This window comes from Jaculus jaculus, chromosome 4 (assembly GCF_020740685.1).
Source record: "Jaculus jaculus isolate mJacJac1 chromosome 4, mJacJac1.mat.Y.cur, whole genome shotgun sequence".
NCBI classification, from domain to species: Eukaryota; Metazoa; Chordata; class Mammalia; order Rodentia; family Dipodidae; genus Jaculus; species Jaculus jaculus.
The window spans coordinates 69,977,584-69,991,549 of record NC_059105.1 but is presented as its reverse complement, the minus strand read 5'-3'; the positions used below and the strand labels follow the sequence as shown (position 1 = coordinate 69,991,549).

The window sequence follows — 13,966 nt, the reverse complement described above, 5'->3', positions numbered from 1 at the left end:
TTTTTTTAATATATAAATAAAAAGAAGGAAAGAAAGAATGATAAAAGGAGGGAGGGAGGGATAGGAGGAAGAGAGGCACTTAATAATCTATAAATTCTTTATATGCTAACTTAAAAGAAATAAGTTTTCTATACAAATAACCATAATCTAGAAAAACAAATGCATCTACATTCAATCTAAGAGCCTCTTCTCAAACTTACAGCCACTGAGATTCATGCAATGATTTATTATATAGAGGCTTGCAGCTTTGCAATGTGTAGCTTCGAGAGCCAAACTTTTTTCTTTACTGTTTTCCTTGTTGTTTTGAAACAGGTTCTCCCTATAGTCCAAGCTGGTCTGGAGCTCATTATATAACCCAGCTTGTCCTCAAACTTGGGGCAGATATGAAGCACCACAGCTAGCTGAAAATTTTTTCTAAGTATCCTGTTTGAGTCTAGCTAACTGAGACAGAAAGCCATACTAAGAGGCAAAATGTTCTATCATAGACTTGCAGAAACTCTCTTATAGAACATTATAGACAGAAAAAAAAAGAAGGATGCTTCAGAGGGGGGTAATGTGGAACACTATCCTCTGGACATGTAGGAACTGGTGCGTTCATGACCTCGAGATGGAGGTCTCTATCACCATAATACACACACAACACTGAGCCCTTCAACATTTTGTCATAGATAAGGAAGGTGGGCACAAAAACATCAAAGCGGCACCCTGAGACTACATAGTGAATTCCAGGTCAAGGGCAAAACCCTACCTCATAAAACACACACAGAGAGGGGCGGGGAGAGACTACTTGAAAAGAAGAGGGATTTTGCAGTAGGGGTCAGTAGGAGAGGGAGATACAAAAAATTAAGGGGTGCTGGAGAAATGGCTTAGTGGTTAAGGCATTTGCCTGTGAAGCCAAAGGACCCAGAATCTATTCCCCAGGACCCACATAAGGCAGATGAACAAGGGGGCGCATGCATCTGGAGTTCATTTGCAGTGGCTGAAGGCCCTGATGCACACATTCACATTCTCTCTCCCTGTTTCTCTCACTCAAATAAAATTAAAAATAAATAAATGAATCATAAGAGACTCATCCAAAAAAAAGTAATAGGGGATTATGCTCCAACTATACTTACGCTCACCTATTTAAAATCCTTAGCCAGGTATGGTGTCACACGCCTTTAATCCCAGCACTTGGGAGGCAGAGTTAAGAGGATCGCCATGAGTTCAAGGCCATCCTGAGACTACATAGTGAATTCCAGGTCAGCCTGGGCTAGAACAAGTCCCTACCTTGAAAAAAAATCCTCAATAAAAGAAAAGGAAGCTCCTAGCTAACAGAATAGTAAATAGTGTAAGAGGAACCAAGCAAGCAAGAGAACCTACCCAATATGGAAAAAAGGGAAGGAAGGCTGGGCTGCAGAGATGGCTCAGCAGTTAAGACACTAGCCTGAGAAGCCCAAGGACCCAGATTCGATTCTCCAGGTCCCATGTAAGCCAGATGCACATAGTAGCACATTCATCTGGAGTTCATTTGCAGTGGCTGGAGGCCCTGGTGCGCCCATTGTCTCTTTCTTTGCTACACAGATTTGTCTGGGACCAGGCCTATGTCAAGGGAATCTGTAGCACCTGGTACCACATCCCTGAGCATTGCAAGGTCCTCCAACAACACATACTGACTATGTAAAGGAACTGCCAAAAGTTACACCAAAATGTCCACAAGTTGATCTGAGAAGGCACCAGTCTCTAAGGTGAGAGTCCCCTTAGTCACATTGAGATATTAAATAAGGGTTTGTTTGACTAGCAACAGCAGAACTATCTTCCACTTTCTTACTTATCTGTGGTGACAGCATGTAAGAATAATTGTTCCAGGCTCGGATCTTGGTTCCACCACTCAGCAACTAGATGGCTTTTAGCAGCTGACCTGTCTTGCCCAGGCCCTTTTACACATCTGTGCTCGAAGTGAAGCAGGTAAGCCAATACAGGAAAACCAGAGGACCACACCAGCAACACAGAAAGCACTTGAAAGCTTAGTCATTATTTTAGTTCATGCCCCAACTTCCTTACCTATGCTCAAATATAACTAAATCTTTTCTCTGCCTGCAACCTACTTGTTACATATGGAATCCTCGGGATAATGGATTGAGGCGAGGAAGAGCGGGTCCCCAGGACAAACAGCCACAGCCCGGGGCCCACTTTCCTTCATGCATCGGGAACAAGGCTCATGAGTGCCCCCAACAAGGCCTGTGAGGTTCTCCCACCAGCTGCTTCTCTGTGTTGGGATATAACTCCCCTCTTCAGAGAGGGCCTCCTGTCTCATGGGTCCGTTTTCATTGTTCCATGCTCAGATAGTTTTCTTTTATGCTGTTTAAATACAGACTTGCAATCCACTAACATAATGTGACAAACGTTTGGCTTATTTTATAAAAGCTACCATATCAAGGCTATCATTAAAAAAAAATGGCAGAATGATTCATTTTGTATATAGAGGGGAATTCTCACAGGATAAAGGTAGAAGTTAAAAAAACAAGCTGGAGCTGGGCGTGGTGGCACGTCTTTAATCCCAGCACTCGGGAGTCGGAGGTAGGAGAATTGCCATGAGTTCAAGGCCAGCCTGAAACTACATAGAGGCCAGCCTGGGACTACAGTGTTGAGTGCCCAGTCAGCCTGGGCTAGAGTGAGACCCAGCCTTGAAACCTCCCTCCCCCACACAAAAAAAAGAGGCTGCTCTCAGATGCACTGGGGGTAGCCAGTGAGGTGAATTGGGGGTACAGGGAGAAGCAGAAAGTACAGAGAGTCAAATGGAGAGAAACAGCATTGCTAAGCTGCTTGCTTCGATAAGGACAGCAATTTTTTTTTTTTTCCATCAGAATCTTGACTGCCATGAGGTATTAAAGGGATTGGTCATGTGTGCCTCCATACTCAGCTATTTAAGATGCTAATTCTTTATATCATACATGGTCACATCCATGCATTGATTCATTCAACCCATAAGCCCCATTCTGAACCCCAGGGATAAAGTCATGTGGCAGAAATGAAAACCCCTGCCTTGTGGAATATATGTCTCAGGGAAGACAATACAAGAAAGTAACTAGTTAGTAACAATACATCTACTGTCAGGTGGTGAGACATGTAATGGAAAAATTCAACCAGAAAGACTCTGGCAAGGTGACCTATGAGCAGACACCTGCAGCCAACAAGAAAGTAAGTCATTCACAGACTACTCAGGAAGAGTTCCAGAAAGCTATGTTGCTGCAGAACAAGAATTATCACTGCGCCTGCAGCACTGTGGACGGAATCCGGAGGTGATGGGGAGACCAGGTGGTTAGTGTGGTAGGCCAGTGTAAGGACGGATGGTATAGCTGGCCAAGCACCTTCGAAACAGGACCGGCCTTTAAGGACTTTCTACCTACAGTCAGCCGCAACCGCGTTCAGCCTCACTCAACACTGAAAAGCAACGCTTGCTCCAAAGCCTCTACAAGGTGTCCTGGGGCTTGTGACAGCCTAAGTTCTTTTCCTGCCCCTTCTGATTTCTCTTTCCTTTCACACGCGTTGATCTTAATAATCATTTTGTTCTCCAAGCTCTGTCTCAGTGTCCATTTCTAGACATCCCAACTTGTAGGTTCCAGAAAATACCAGTACCTTTGAATAGTGCGTGCTGTGATCTGACTGATCTTAGAAGACAGCTGCTATAGCTACTATTGTGAGTGAGAGAGCGGGGTTGGGGGAGGACAAAGCATCGCGATGGTAAGAAAACTGTCAAAATCATCTAGACCTAAGTTGCGCCCCTGTAATCTCAGCACTTAGGATCCTGAGGCAGGAGGATTGCCATAAGTTTGAGGCCAACCTGGGCTACATGGTGGCTTCCAGGACAGATGGGACTCTAGAATGAGACCAGGCAGGGAAGGAAGGAAAGAAGGGAGAGAGGGAAAAGAAGAGAAGAACTAGATTTGGTCATGGAAACCTGTAGCCCCCTTTGCCCTGGCAGTCACACTGAAAAAGCTGAAAACTAGAGAGGGAGCAAAGTGAGGAAAAACACGAAGAAAGGAAACAAGAGCCCTCACCTCAGGTTTTTTTACTTTCAGGAGCAGCATGAGCTGGGTTCTTTAGTTATTAAAAGTACCTTCCACAATCGGTACCACATCAAAACTAAACCAGTGTGGAAGTTCATGCTAATATTTTTCTCCTCCCTTTTAGCAAAGTTAAAATGTAGGTAAGATTGACCTATTTCAGATCAAATGTTTTCATTGTGAAATGTTTTCATTGTCAACTATATTGCTAGGCATGGTAACACATGCCTATAATCCCAGCACTCAGGAGGGGCTGAGGCAGGAGGCATACCAAGATTTCAAAGTCAGAGGCTGGCCAGACATGGTGGCACACACCTTTAATCCCAGTACTCGGGAGGCAGAGGTAGGAGGACTGCCAAGAGTTCGAGGCCACCTTGAGACTACATAATGAATTCCAGGTCAGCTCGAGCTAAAGTGAGACCCTACCTCAAAAAAAAAAAAAAAAAAAGGCATCTCAAAGTCAGGGGCTAGAGAGATGGCTTAACAGTTAAGGTGTTTGCCTGCAAAGCCCAAGGACCCAGGTTTGATTCCCCAGTACCCACATTATCCAGTTCCACAGGGTGGACATGCATCTGGAGTTCATCTACAGCGACTAGAAGCCTTGGCACACCCATTCTTTCTCTCTAGATCTGCTTCTCTCTCCCTCTGAAATAAACTATTTTTAAAAATCACCAGGCATGGTGGCACACGCCTTTAATCCCAGTACTTGGGAGGCAGAGGTAGGAGGATCTTCATCAGTTCTAGGCCACCCTGAGACTACATAGTTAATTCCAGGTCAGCCTAGACCAAAGAGAGACCCTACTTCAAAAAACCAACAAATAAAAATAAACAAGTATATAATTGAATAAAGGACTATTTTCAAAGTAAGGAGGAGTCATCATATTACTGGCTGATGGCATATAAGCTTGAGACCTTTGGGTGTTATTTACAAACTTAGATGAAGACATGGACAAAAACAAGTCATTGTATCCATGGTGATACTGGCTTTTCAATACAGAGAATGATAATTCTATTTCCTTTTGTTCATTTCTCACTGTTCCTACAACCTTGGGGTCAGGCAAGACCTGAGGGCTAATAACCAAGAGTGTATAAATATAATTTTTTTTTTTTTTCTTTTTGAGGAGGTAGCATCTCACTGTAGCTCAGGCTGACCTGCAATTCACAATGTAGTCTCAGGGTGGCCTCGAACTCACGGTGATCCTCCTACCTCTGCCTCCTGAGTGCTGGGATTAAAGGTGTGCACCACCATGCCCAGCTCAGTACTTAGATTTCAAAGTGAAATTTCAGCTTGTCCAATCTGTCATTTGGGGGGAAAACCACATTTGTTTCCTTATGTTTCATTGTTGTTTTAAATTATAAGTTCCAAATACAAAAGTAAACCATCTTAGTTTAGGAATGATGAAGTTTCCATTGTCTTGGCATCTGCCACTAAAAATGAGTTTGGCATATCTGAATCAAGTAAGGCATGAAAGAACACAGATGTCCTACTGTTTTTGGTGGAAATCCCTAAGTACTAGAGACTCCTAGATATGCACCAAGATGTCTTCTGCCTCCACAGAGGCATTCTAACCTGCCTCCAAACTCCTCTTTTCTTTCTTTCCATCTCATCCTCACAGTCCAGGTCAAGTGTCTGGGAAAAGGACCAAGTCCTAGATTCATAAAGAAGAATGAAGAATTCTTATAGCTTGATTTCTCAGCTCATTTTTCAAACTTTCCCACCCATCACATGTTCCGAATAAGAAAACTTTAGACTGTAAATGGATTTTCTACAAGTCCTTCTTTCTTCTCTCCTCCCTCTGAAGTTAAGGTTGAAACACGATTCCATGATTATGGAACACCATGTCTTTTACAATGTTTAATAATTTTCTCCCTTCAACTGAAGAGTTATTCCAGGACTGCAAGCTCTTGAGAAATTAGGCTTTTCAAGTCTGTCATCACATACAAAATGAAAATCACAAGTCAATTTTATCTGCTCAGGTATATCTAACTTGCAGCTCAGCTTCTACTTACCATTCTCTCCATAGCTTTACTAATTTCCCTGAGGTCCATCCACACATAGCACATGACAAGCAGCTGACAGCTAAGTAAAGCTCTTGAGATGCAACTGAGATTTGCTGGGAACAGTGAAGATAAAAGCTCTTTTTTTTTTTTTCCTATTGGCCATAATCCCAAATCACTGACAGTCATTTTATACCATTTTACAAGTCTCACAAAGGACATGTTTGAGAATTAAGTCATCTCAGGATCAAGAAAAGAGAACAACAAAATTGGATGACATGGTTACATCTCTATTTTATATTAGGTTGAACAAAATGAAATTGCCAATATGATTATTTCTGCCTCTAAAAATGGCAATCTTGGGCTGGAGTGATAGCTTAGCAGTTACGATGCTAAGCCTAAGGATCCAAGTACAATTTCCCAATATCCACATAAGCCAGATGCACAAGGTGCCATACATGTCTGGAGTTCGTTTGCAGTGGCTAGAGGGTCTGGCGTACCCATTCTCTCCCTCCCTCTCTCTCTAATTTTCTCTCTCTCTCTCCCCCCACCCTTATCTCTATCTCTACCTGCCTCTTACTTGCTCTCAAATAAAAATAAAAATAATGGCAACCTCTGCCAGGCATGTTAATGCACATAACCCCAGTACTTGGGAGGCAGAAGGTAGGAGGATCCCAGTGAGTTCGAGGCCACCCTGAGACTACAGAGTGAATTCCAGGTCAGCTTGGGCTAGAGTGAGACTCGACCTTGAAAAACCCAAGAAAAAAAACAAAACAAAACAAAGTCCAATGCTCAAGGCAGAGAGCTCCTGGGAGGGGTAGCTAGGCATCAGGGAATCCCTATCTCAGAACCTTACAAGTGCATGCAGCGCATTGTGTGACTCTGTAGTTCACCTTCAGCCAAGTAGTACTGACAGTATTGGCTCACTAGCACTGTATGGGCTTAACTAACACTCACAAATGTAGAATTACCAGCATAACAGCAATTTGTTTTGTTTTGTTTTTCAAGGTAGGGTCTTCACTCTAGCTCAGGTTGACTGGAATTCACTATGCAGTCTCAGAGTGGCCTTGAACACATGGCAATCCTCCTACCTCTGCCTCCTGAGTACAGCAATTCTTGTTACTTCATCAAGATCACAAAGTTAATAAGAATTATACCAAAGACTATTCCATTAAACCCACTTTCCCCATTCTAGAATAGGGCTTCACAGTGTCTTTTTAGCTTTTTTACACTGAGTCTGATTCCTTTGGCTTGTATTTTTTGGAGGAGGGGGAGTGGGCAAGGGATTTGAAAGAACAGTCTTGGGCTGGAGGGATGGCTTAGCAGTTAAGGCGTTTGTCTGCAAAGCCAAAGGATCCAGGTTCAATTCCCTAGGGCCCACGTAAGCCAGATGCACAAGGGGGCACACTCATCTGGAGTTTCATTTGCAGTTGCTGGGGCCCTGGCATGCCCATTCTCTCTCTCCCTCTCTTTCTTCCTCTTTTTCTCTGTCAAATAAATAAAAATAAAATATTTTAAAAAAGAACAGTCACAAGCAGACCATGCTGGTGGAGGCCTGTAACTCTCTATATAGCCAAAGCCACACATGAACTCCTGATCAACCTGCCTCTACTTCCCAAGTGTTAGGATTATGGGTACAAAACCATGCTTGACACCCTTTATTTTCAATTCAGTCATCCATGGGTAGGGATGTAACTCAGAGGTAGCTTACATAACAAGCCCAAGTCTCTGGGTTTGATGCCCAGAAAAAATAATAATAAAATAAATAAATAAATAAATGCCAGTGGTGCACATCTATAATCCCACCACTAAGTAGAGACAAGAGGGACAAGGCCATCCTTGGCTAGAGAATTTTTCTACAAACAACCAGGTGTGGTGGCACTTTAATACCAGCACTCGGGAAGCAGAGGTAGGAAGATCTAGGATTACTGTGAGTTCTAGGCCTCCCTGAGTCTACATAGCGAAGTCCAGGGCAGACTGGGCTAAAGTGAGACCCTACTTAAAAAAAAAAAAAAGAAGAAGAAGAAGATATGGCTGGAGAGATGGTTAAGGCACTTGCCTGCAAAACCAAAGGACCCAGATCTGACTCTCCAGGACCCACGTAAGCCAGATGCATAATGGGCACATGCATCTGGAGTTCGTTTGTTTGCAGTGGCTACAGGCCCTGGCACACCCATTCTCTATCTCTCTCTCAAATAAATAAATAAAGATAAAATAGTATTTAAAAAAGAAAGAATTTATCTATAAACAAATAAGTCTTTCATAAGCACCTTCTAACTTCTGATTACCCTGTTGTAGCTACTAAGACCTATCAGAAAGCCCAAAGCCAGTATGACAGTATTTCTAGTAGCACAGGGAGAACATCTAGTATAAAGTATAATAAAAATCTTAATTTTTTAAAAAAAATATGCTTTGCCAGTGTCCTCAGAGGGCCTGTTAGAGAATATGGACAATGATTAACCAGGGGCTAATAATTCCCTTGAGTAAGACTAAAACTTTAGCCCTGTAGCAGTCTGCACTACAAAACCCAAAGAGCCTCAGGAATGTGCTTTGATGGCACAAGAATTTGAAAAATGGATCTGGGGGTTAGGTATGGTCTCGAGGAACGGAGGCCTTGATGTGGCTTATGTTCTAGACAAGGCTGAAAGCATGCAGTCCGTGGGCTGCTGGAACCCATGAAAGAATTCCCCTGTGGCTTGAAGATGAGGCACATCCAATCTCTTTAGGGTCTCATCAGGGTCATCTACCTGTCATTCTTTCCTGCATTGATAAGTTAGGATTACCTGAAAGGAATCTAAAAATCTCCTCAACCAAATGGGGTGGGGACGTGCAAAGGACTGTATCTAAAGTGGTCAAGTGCAAAAACAAGGAATAAGAGGCTCAGATTTAGATTTGAGCTCTGTTTGACTACATGTCCTTAGGCCAGGTAGTTAATTCTTCCCTTTTACCCCTTATAGGTCTTCTCTCCTCCTTCCTGGTTGACCACCTATCTGTAAAATATACAGATCAACTGATACCTAATATTTCCCTCCCATCACTAAAGTTTCCATTAAATTGAGGCTAGAGTGATGGCTCAATGGTTAAGGTGTACTTGCCTTCAGAGATTAAGTACCCACATAAAGCCAGATGCACAAAGTGGCACATGTGTCTAGAGTGTGTCTGCAGTGGCTGGAAGCCCTGGTGCACAGTCTCTCAGTCTCCTCTCTCCCTCTCTTCTTCCCACCCCCCCCCCGCTTGCAAATAAATTAATTAATTTTTTAAGTTAAAAAGTTTTTATTAAATTGACACAGGCACTTTAAGGTCAATACTATTTTGTCAAAAATACCAGAATATATTCTAGAACCTAGGAATCCAAAAAACTGCTAGTAGTGAAAAATATACACTAAGACTTTTCTACATGCACTACAAATTAGAAATAGGAACAATAAGCAAGTGTGTGTTACTTTAAGTGTTGAAAAATAAAGTTATTAGTTTATCTTAAGATAAGTATTTTACATAATTTATTTAAGCTCATAAAATATCCTGAAAAGCACTCTTTTCTCATCAGTTTTGCAGTTAAGGATCTAAGCTGTCCGGCCAGATGTGATGGCACACTCCTATCCCAGGAGGAGGCAGGAAGCGAATCAGGAGTTAGTACAGGCTGGGCTAGAGCGATGCCAAGGCCAGTCTGAGTTATATAGGTGACCCTGGCTTATCGGGGGAAGGTGGCCGGAATGGGTCAGCTACTAAAGACACTTGCTTGCAAAGTCTGCTGGCCCAGAGTTCAAAAGCCAGATGCAAGAAGTAGTGCAAGGCTGGGACGTAGAGGTAGGACCACTGTGAGTTCGAGGCCAACCTGGGCTAGAGTGAAACCCTATCTCAAAAATAAATAAATAAATAAATAAAAATAAAATGCTGGAGAGATGACTTAGTGGTTAAGACACTTGCCTGTGAAGCCTAAGAGCCCAGGCGCCATTCCCCAGAACCCATGTAGGCCAGACGCACATGGTGGCATATGTGTCAGCTTCATTTGCAGTGAGAGGCTAGAGGCCCTGGAGCGCCCACTCCTTCTCTAATAATTAAAAATGTTTTTAGGGCTGGAGAGATGGCTTAGCGTTTGAGCGCTTGCCTGTGAAGCCTAAGGACCCGGGTTTGAGGCTCGGTTCCCCAGGTCCCACGTTAGCCAGATGCACAAGGGGGCGCACGCGTCTGGAGTTCGTTTGCAGAGGCTGGAAGCCCTGGCACACCCATTCTCTCTCTCTCCCTCTATCTGTCTTTCTCTCTGTGTCTGTCGCTCTCAAGTAAATATATAAAAAAAAAAAATTAAAAAAAAATGTTTTTAAAAAGGTAAATTAAATGGGTCTTTTAAGGAAGTACTTAGGACAGGGCCCGCCACATTTACATGTGCTATGCTACTATGGCCATGTACCTAGAAGACTAGGTACAAGTTGTTTAGTGACTAAATCATCAACCCAGGACAAAGAATATTAGTTTAGTGGTAAAGATACATCAGTAGATAGATCACAATACCAGAATTTATTTATTTATTTGTTTGTTTATTTTTGGTTTTTCAAAATAGGGTTGTGCTCTAGCGTAGGCTGACTCGGAATTCACTATGTAGTCTCAGGGTGGCCTTGAACTCACAACAACCCACCTACTTTTGTCCCCTGACTGCTGGGATTAAAAGGCTTGCACCACCAAGCCTGACTAAGTTTTGTTTTTGTTTTTGTTTTTTCTGCAGGCAACCACAGAAACATCCACTAAACACGTGGACTATATTTGGCACTATATAAATATATATGGTTATATATACATACATATACATACATAAATATTTCTAAGCATGCGCATGTACACACACAAATCCCTTTTCGGTTTCTAATATTGAGGAAAGAGGTTCAAAAGAATTATTAATGCATTAATGCTCTCCTCTGGCCTTCCCTCCCTTCCAAAGATATATTTGCATGAGCAGTGGAGTTTGTCGGCCTTCCCAAACTTCCCAGGAAGTCTGCAATGGGCGCTGCTATGAGTAGCTGTATAATTACTTACTGGATTTCCTCTAAGGAGCTTAGGCTAAGAATGGGGGGGGGGGGGAGAAAGCAGATTAACCATTTGAATACATGCAGCAGACCATCCACAAGCCCTCCCCTCTCTCCTCCATAAATGGGGGCTTCCAGTGCCCACCCATCAATCCCAATATGTGATCCAGGGAAATCAATTTATTGCTTTGGCTAATCCTGCAACAATAGAGGTTTCATTTTTATTGTACAGCAATTAAGTTGTCCTACGGGAAAGAGCAGGAGGGGAAAGGGGGGACTACCCTATCCCCACAGACAGATTAGTCCCCGCGGTGGCAGCAGCGTCCGCTCTGTCTGTCTGGTGGTCGGTCACACGCAGCTCCCGGCTGCTACCTAGCAACGCAAAGCCAGGGATAGAGCTCGCGGGTTCTCCTCGCCTTCCCATTCATATATTCATTCCCTCTCTCCCTCTCCTCCATTCCTTTCAACCTCTCAACTTGTCTTTTCCTCTCCTCCCCTTAATGTTTTAATTTCTCAACAGTTTTTTTTTTCTTCCCACTTTCCCTGTTTGTTTTTGATTATTGTTGTTGTTTAAAAAAAAAAAAAAAAAACTAACCCCTACAACTTGAGAGAAGTTGAAAGCCATTCTAGAAAGTTTCTGCATTAGAGCCCAAAACTCGGGCGGAGCAAACGAGCCTCATTCATCCACACAAAAGCCTCCAGTCCGGCTTGAAAAGGAAAAGCCTTTAAGAAAATAGTCGAGTTTATCAGTGGCTCTCTCGGCCAATCCCACCTCCTGGACTTATCTTGGCTCGTAAATGATCTGTATCATGAGATGCGGTCTCTTGGGGGTCACGGCGGGACCGAGTTTTGCCGGGGATGGGAGGGGTCCCTGGCGCGCGGCCCCGGGCACGAGCACGGACGCACTCTCCCGCGCGGGGCGCTGCAGGTGGACGGCTGCGCTCGGCTCCGAGGACCGGACCACCGGCCCGGCGAGAAGCCTGGGCACCACCTGCAAAAGACCCTCAGTCCCGCTTCCAGCTCCACGAGGGTCAGGGCAGTGCCCGTGGGAACAAAGAGCCGGCTGTCGTGGGGTGCGCTGTCACCGAAACCCGCGAGGCCGCGGTCCGCAGTTGGCGGCTGCGGCGCTCCGGGGACCGGGCAGCGGAAGGGGCTCGCGGGAGAACCCGAGCGTCCCGGCGGGAGCAGCTCCGGCACCGCTGCCCGGGATTCCCGGGCTCCCGCGCCAGCCCTTGCCCCTGCCCCGCCGACTCAGCCCTGCCCCCGACGGCGCCCCGCGGGCAGCTCTGGGGACCCGGCGCAGCTTACCTTGGCCACGGACTAGCGCTAGGCAGGCAGCGAGCGCCAGCAGCAGCAGCGTGCATGCCGCCGGGGTCCGGCGCTCCATCCCCGCGACGGTCCCGGGACCTCGGCGCTCCTTCCCCGGGAGGTGGGCGCGCGTGGCACGGGGGAGGGTGGAGCAGCTGCTCCGCTTGCGATCGCTCCTCTCGCTCCGCACCTCTGCTCGCCTCTAGCGGCAGAGAGACTGCCCCGACGTCCCAGGCATCCCGTTTTCTACCCGCGCCAGTCCCCACCCTCCAGACTGCGCATAAAGCCCTTTAGACCCGACCGCCCCGGAACTAGCATGCGGGAATCCAGCGGGACAGGCCCCCTGCCGCCTGGCCCGCCCCCTGCACTTTGCTGCGCCGGGAGCAGTGGGCATTCGAACACATGCGCGCTCCCATGCGCTGTCCACACGCGCGCGCACTCCTCGGTGCGCTCACGCACGCGGGGGCGGCACCGCATCACGCGTCCCCCCTCACACACACCCGTGCTCTCCCACTCCACGGTCACACTCGGTCCCTGGCACAATCACTGACACACACGCGCGCGGGCATGTGCGGCCTCTGGAGTTTGTCCGCGGGACGCAGACAAGGCTAGGCGGACCACGGAGAAATCCGCCACGTTCGCAGCCGTACAAATTTCATTTGCGATGGGAAGGAATGGAGAAAGGCGGGGGCGCGAGGGGGGGGGGAGTCAAGAAGTGGTGAAGGGAAAGAGAAATAAGAGGTGGGGAAGGAAACAAAAGCAAGAAAGAACGATGGCAAGAAAAAAAGGAGAGTAGAGAGTCAGGGAAAAGGCAGAGCACACGGCGGGCTGGGGAGATCCGTGACCTTCATGATGACCCCAGACCGAACTTTCTAGGCTTCCTGGGGACCTGCTTTGCCCAGAGTGGGTGCAGGTTGCTCAGATGGGATCGCTTGTGGGCGATTGTGTGTGGGGGGGGGGGGCAGTTAAGCGCTTTGAGCGCTACGGAGGACACGAGGTCTGTCCTTTCTCGCGCGCCACGTCTACAGGTGGCCAAATCGCGAGTTTTGCATTTCTGTTCGTCGTGAATCACGAGTGAAAAGAACGGACGTCTTCTCGCTTATGCGAGTGGCGGTTGATGAAACACGAGAGGGTCCCGGGAACCCCACCGCTCCACAACCCACCCCCCTGGAACAGGTGGACCAGAGCCCGGCGTGGACCTCGCACGCGCCGCTGGGAGCCGGGGCGGGCTTTGCGCGACAGCAGAGCGCGGACAGAAGACGCGCTCAGAACGCCTTGCCGTTGCGGAGAAGCCCCCCAGGAGGAGGAGCTGCTTCCGGGCCGCGTGTGGCTCCCCAATCTTCTGCCGGGACCCCCTGAAGCAGCTCCGGTCCCTGGAGTTCTACGCTCAGCCAGAGGCTGTGTGTGACCCAGGGACTCTGCGCCCCACGTGGTACCAGACAAGGTGCCTTGGTTTCCCACTCCCAGGGGTGACACCCTGCCAATGATTGCGGTCTTCTCTGGCCCCCAGCATGCACAGTCTGGTTTTCTCCTGACCCTATCAGTTTGGATCTCGAGGCTGCCTGGGGGGGGGGGGGTGCGGGGAGTGATTTGGAG

The 13,966-nt window shown here is 46.6% G+C and overlaps 1 protein-coding gene across 1 annotated transcript in view; it reads right to left on the bottom strand.

The window, feature by feature from the left end:
* The window catches only part of Lrp2 (LDL receptor related protein 2), a 180,505-nt gene extending 168,016 nt beyond the window's left edge, over positions 1-12,489 (bottom strand). Inside the window, exon 1 of the mRNA XM_045147772.1 lies at positions 12,371-12,489. Coding sequence (XP_045003707.1) covers positions 12,371-12,449 — 79 coding nt within the window. The 5' untranslated portion in view covers positions 12,450-12,489. The remainder of the gene's footprint in view (positions 1-12,370) is intronic.
* Between the last annotated feature and the right edge of the window lie 1,477 nt (positions 12,490-13,966).